This window comes from Nicotiana tabacum, chromosome 16 (assembly GCF_000715075.1).
Source record: "Nicotiana tabacum cultivar K326 chromosome 16, ASM71507v2, whole genome shotgun sequence".
NCBI classification, from domain to species: Eukaryota; Viridiplantae; Streptophyta; class Magnoliopsida; order Solanales; family Solanaceae; genus Nicotiana; species Nicotiana tabacum.
In genome coordinates this window covers 64,050,682-64,056,681 of record NC_134095.1, presented here as the reverse complement: position 1 = coordinate 64,056,681, position 6,000 = coordinate 64,050,682, and the positions used below count along the sequence as shown (strand labels likewise).

The 6,000-nt window shown below is 46.9% G+C and overlaps 1 protein-coding gene across 1 annotated transcript in view; it reads right to left on the bottom strand.

Moving 5' to 3' along the window:
- Positions 1 to 3,301: 3,301 nt before the first annotated feature.
- LOC142170271 (uncharacterized) overlaps positions 3,302 to 6,000 on the bottom strand; it is a 61,246-nt gene continuing 58,547 nt past the window's right edge. The window contains exons 2-3 of the mRNA XM_075232141.1: positions 3,496 to 3,629; positions 3,302 to 3,430 (exon numbers count right to left, since the gene is read on the bottom strand). Of these exons, the coding sequence (XP_075088242.1) occupies positions 3,302 to 3,430; positions 3,496 to 3,629 (263 nt within the window). The remainder of the gene's footprint in view (positions 3,431 to 3,495; positions 3,630 to 6,000) is intronic.

Genomic DNA, 6,000 nt, shown 5'->3' with positions numbered 1-6,000 from the left:
TTCAACGTCAATATATTAGACATCGTGTTCGCCATCAGTAAAATCAGAGATGCTAAGTGGCCCAGGCCTATACAATCGGATCCCTCACAAAGGAATCACAACTTAGTGTGCGAGTTTCACAATACTCACGGCCACAGGACCGAGGATTTCCACCAACTCCGAGAAGAGGTAGCCCGGCTACTTAGCAAAGGGCATATCCAGGAATTCCTTAGCGCTCAAGCCAAAAATCAGTTCCGGGAAAGAGAGGCAACCAAGAAGAACGAGGCAAACGAGCCACAACATGTCATCCACATGATTATGGGAGGCGTCGATGCCCCACAGAAACCCGAAATGAGAAGGATAAAAATATCCATCACTAGAGAAAAATGGACCCGGGGATATATTCTCGAGGACGCCCTCACATTCAGTGATGAGGACACCAAGACCTTGTCTCAACCTCACAATGACGCACTGGTAATCTCTTTCCTCATATATTCTTTTCAATAAAACGTGTACTCGTAGATCTAGGTAGCTCGGCCAACATTATCAGGTCAAGGGTGATAGAGCAGCTCAGATTGCTCGACCAAATTGTGCCCGCCACTTGAGTCCTCAACGCATTCAACATGGCAAGTGAAACAATGAAGGAGAAATCATCCTCCCGGCCACCGTGGCCGGCATGACCCAAAATGCCAAATTCCATGTCATTGAAGGAGGCATGAGGTATAACGCCTTATTCTGACGACCGTGGATACACTGCATGAGAGCGGTACCATCCACTCTTTAATAAATTATGAAATTCCCAACAAAGGACGGAATTAAAACCGTCTACGGGTAACAACATGCTTCAACGGAAATGCTCGCGGTGCACGACGTGGCACCTCCGTTCGCAAAAGAGACGAAAGGTAATCGAGCCACACCCTCGATCAAGCCCAATTAAACAAAATAAAGGATCGTACCGCATCCTCATCTCGAGTGATTGGAACATATAGATCCTCAAAAACATCGTCGGCGCGTCTCACATTAAGGTACGACCATCTCCCTTTTCATTTCGTATTTCAGACTAACCTTCATGCAGGTGCCCGATCGATGTTGTCAGAACGCTAACCCAGCTCAAAGACCTTAAGTTTTTAAAGCATCTGTTGCACTATTTTCCTTCGACTGAGTTTTTATCCCGAAAAAGGGTTTTACCGGCAAGGTTTTTAACGAGGCAACATCTGCATGCTACATAAGGGAAACTCAGCAAATGTTTGAGGCTTCTTTTTGCAATCAACCTCGAACATTGGGGGCATCCCCCCTCCCCGGAAGCCACCCGCTCGGAAAAACCAAGAAACGCCGAACGAGGTCCCTATAGGAAAGTAATGCACCGGGCCAAACGGTTAAATGAATCGTGTCCATATAGCTGGCCCCCAATGGGGAATACATATACACTTGTATCAAATAATTGAAGAACACCTTTTGTCAAGGCATATTGCGCTCCAAAAGAGACTTGGTGCCTTCGTAAAAACAACTCCTCCACCGAAAACGTCCCGAATACTCGGGGACTGGCGTCAACAATTCAACACTTAAATGACCCCTGGGTCGGAAATCCGAAATCGTAAGCCCTCAGCTAAGGCAATGCGGAAATTGCTAAACATCTCCAACGCCAAAAGCACCTCGAGTACTCAGGGACTAGCGTCGAAACCTCAAAGGAAAAGCATGCGGCCTTAGGGTCGGGATCCAAAATCGTAAGCCCTCAATGAGGCAATGCAAAGTTTAATACAATTGGCTCCTGAGTTAGGATACTCTCGACGACTCAGGGACTGCCGTCAAAATGCCGCCTCCATTGACTCATCAAAACACGAGGCCATAAGACCCCGAATGGGTAGACTCGGTCCCGTATGTCCTACATAAGGCAATAATAATATCTGTAAGACCTCAATGGCATGAAAAAACTGTAAGACCTCAACGGCATGAAAAAATTGTAAGACCTCAACGACATGAAAAAACTATAAGACCACAAGCAAGGCATGAATCATACTTGTACCAAGTATCAACAAAACTATACGACCTCAAAAGGCATGAAAATTTTGTAAGACCTTACTACAAGCATAAACTCGATCCCGAAGTTTAGGCTATATATTGCAATTGTAAGACTCCCGAAAGGGCATACCCTTGATATAGATGGCTAAACTACTACACTCGGGGACCAAAAATGGCTCTGGACAAACAGAAATAACTACGATCATACGGCTCTACTAGCCAAATTAATGCGACTCGGGGATGCCCGACCGTCGCTACAAAATCATAGGTCATTACTTCGAATCTACTTCGAAAAGAACCGGTTAAACAGGCTACCCTCGACAGGCAAAAGAGCTTCGACCATGTCAGCTCCAAATCACAAGGCTTCGAGCTACTCAGCCTGCAAGCCAAACCATCCGAGGTGCTCGAACATCGCCACAAATGACTTGAAATTGAGGTTCTTCCTGAACCGACGACGGGTCAGGAAAAATCATTTCAAAAAGTGCTTAACGAGAGGAAAGCAAAGCCTACATATGACTAAGGGCAAAGCATAAGAGCCATTGTCACCAGCCTAATGAGCCTCATGGCTGCACACACTAAACGGTCAAATCGACCAAAAGCGTAACAGCCACTGTCGCCAACATAAAATTTGAAAGGTTGAGGGTCAAAATGAGCTCGAGTCGTAACCTGATTCGGAGACCTGACCCAAAATAGCTAACTATCCATGCCTAAGGGCGAAGCATAAGAGCTCATCCGCCTTTGCTAGCGCTAGCTCCTCCGGGAGGGCAAAACCCCTATTAAGGGCCTCCTCAAGGGTCTTTCTTCAAGGCTTGCAACGAGCATACTCTTCAATCCTCCCTTCGTGATAGAGGATCCTTTTTAGCTCGACTTGAGCTTCGACAACGTCCTTTCAATAGATCGTCATCTCCTAGTCATCCTCAGTTCGGCTCATTGCAGCTTCTACCCGGGCAGCAACGACCTCAGCCCCAACTTTTGAAAGCTCGGACTCGAGCTCCAAAATCATTACTGTCTAAGACAAAGCCCTTTCGCGAGCTAGGCGAAGTTGAGCTTCAAAAGCAGGAACTTTGGCCAGAGCATTCATCCCCCCTAAAGCCTGAGCCTCCGCCCGAGCTTTCAACTCGTCACGCTCACACCTGGCTTAGCCGACTTCACCTCGAAGGTGTTCCAGGGCCTCCGTCTTTTTCTACAACTGAAATAAACTAAGAATTAGCCCCAGGATCCAGAAGGCAGAATGCACACTCATTCGGGATAGAAAACTACCCGCTCCTTCCGGTGGTTTTCGCAGTTTAAGTTTCGGCTCGCGTCACACTGCAAAATGCACCAACTTGACCTCTTTTTCATCATAAAGGAGCCTCAAGGATCTCTCCTTATCCATATCTTTCCACAGCCTGGCTTCACAACGAAGCAGCCCGTACTCGAGCTTGTCGGATGCCTGCAAAAGAAAACTTAGTAAGGAAAGAAAGGTGCAAGGCTCGAAAAACCTGTGCAAAAACTCACCACAAAGTGAAGCCGCTGGGCTTCCACGAAGGCCGAATGCACACCAGCCAATCCAGTCCCTTCAGTCTTGAAAGAGATTGCTCTGGTCAAAGCACGGTTACTCGATGTATGTGACCCTGGGTTTCTAGTATCTCCTGAAATGCCGTCAACGAAAAAGAAAAGTGATAGCAAGGAATGAAGAGCACAACGCTCGCCATGGTATTTTGCTTCCCACCTACCTCGGGACAAAGCTCGCCACTCGCGTCCCTCACAGGTCGAGTGGGTCGCTAATTCTCGGACCTAGTCCGACAGATCATGAACGTCGCCCGACGCCTATGAAGCTGTTGTAGAAGAAGAGAGGAAGGCATGATTATGAAACCAGATTTTGCTATAGAAAGAACTGATAAAGCACGATATGCACCATTTACGAGTATAGCTCCATTCCTCGGTGAATGGCATGAGCTCCTCCGGTATAATGTTAGCGGTCTGCACACGGACGAGCAACTCATCCATACTCGGCCTCCATTTTTCTCGACAACAGCAATGAAAGGCATAATCGATCGACACCACAAATTCAACAAACCTCGATGATCCTGAAGACCGGAGGCGGAGCTCTCCCCTCCCTATCGGACAAACCCCGACACAGCCACTGTGATGGTAACAAAATTAGAGAACTAAAAAGTAGAAATATGTGCAGATGCGTTAGTGCTGGAGTACTGAAAGGCTGGCACAGAAAGAGAAGGACAACTAAATGGGGTAACCCCCGAAAATGCAAAAACAACCCTATTTATGTATGGAAAAAACGGTGACAATTCGCCTACCTTAAAGCCGGTTGAGAACACTAACCGATAACACCCTCTCCAGTCCCGAGGTAGTATCCGACCTTGAGGACCTCCATCAGAACAAGGTTAGGCTCCAAGAAGCCAATAGCACTATCACTAGTCCCGAGGGGGTACCCGACCTCGAGGACCTCCATCAAGACAAGGCTAGGCTCCAAGGAGCCGATGATGCCTTTGCCAACACCGAAGTGGTACCCGACCTCAAGGATCTCTATCTAAGAGAAGTGTAGACTCTAGGAAGCCAATAGCATCATGACAAGACCCGAGGTGATACTCGACCTCGGGGGAATTAAGCTCCAAGGAAATAAGCATTTGAACTCCACCCGTATGGGCTTGGCCCCAGGTACCGTCCAAGATCAGACAGGCCCTCTTTCAAAATCTATTTACAGCACCATAAGGCTATTCACACTAAGCCCAACGCACATTTTTCTAGGTGGTTCGAGTTTGAACGAATCTCCGCTTGGGTACTGTCCTCAAGAAATCAAAGGCAGCCCCCATCCATGGCCCCCCAAGAAAATATCTTCTCAAAGGTTACCACGGAGTTTAACTAGTAATTCATGATTCCAAGGCCTGAAACATTATTCTCATTACTCGAAATCAAGGTCCTGGCGATCCGAGTCTATAGACCCTATTCAGGTTCGATCCGAGGGATCACAAAGGATTCTGTGTGAATCTGTTTTATCAACCAAAGTCCGGAAGGTATACTCGCATCCGAGTTCGGTATTAGCAACAACAGCCAGAGTCATGCATTCAGAGTCTCCACAAACATAAAAGAATGCAGCAAGCATAGAAGACAAATCGGGGAAAATCTTTGTATTCATGAAATATTCCATTACAAAATCCCGCAAGGGGTCCTTACATATGATTATAAAAGCCCACGAGGGGTCCTTACACAGGAACAAAGAAGCAGAAGGGTGTACATACAATAAAAGCCTAAGAACCTAGCCTATTCTCAAAGGTGCGTCCTCAATAGCAACATTTTCGATACCATCTCCTCAAGCACGCGTCCTCAAAGACAATATCTTCCAAGAACAATCCCCTCGAGAGTCTTATCTCGATTCCTTGAAATGGCATCTTCAAAGGGAGAGACGACGAAGGGGAAAGCAATTGAGAAGAGCAAAGTGATGCGGAAAAGGCAAGAAGGAATGAAGAAGTGGCTGGGTGAAAAATCTGGCTAGTATGGATTTTGCCAGGCTATTACTGTAAAGCCACTTCATGAGACGTTGCCCCGGCATGGGAGGCATTACTTAATAGATAGTGCCGCCACACCCCAAGGAATCCAAAAGGGATGTAATGCACCAAGCCGGGGGAAGAAGGTGAGCAGTGGTGTATAATCCGAGCCCCCGCTTGAGCAGCGATATATAATCCAAATATTTCCCCAGGTCTAAGGAAATTAGTCCTCTGCTTTGTCGTCCCGAGCCGACGGAGACAACAACAACAAAACAGCATGTTCTCGCTCGACCAGAAAAGGTCAGAAAGATAGGCCGTTGCATGCTCGATATCGCCATAAAATCTTGAGGCCATGGCCCCAAACATGGTGAACAACAAAGAATAAAGATAGCGAGAAATGAGGAATGGATAGGTATGGAAAGGTACTTGGGTAAAAGGTTGATCCCAAGAGACCCCTATTTGTAGAAAGAGGGGTAACGTAACTGACGACACTATTATCGCCCTCAAAAAACATAAT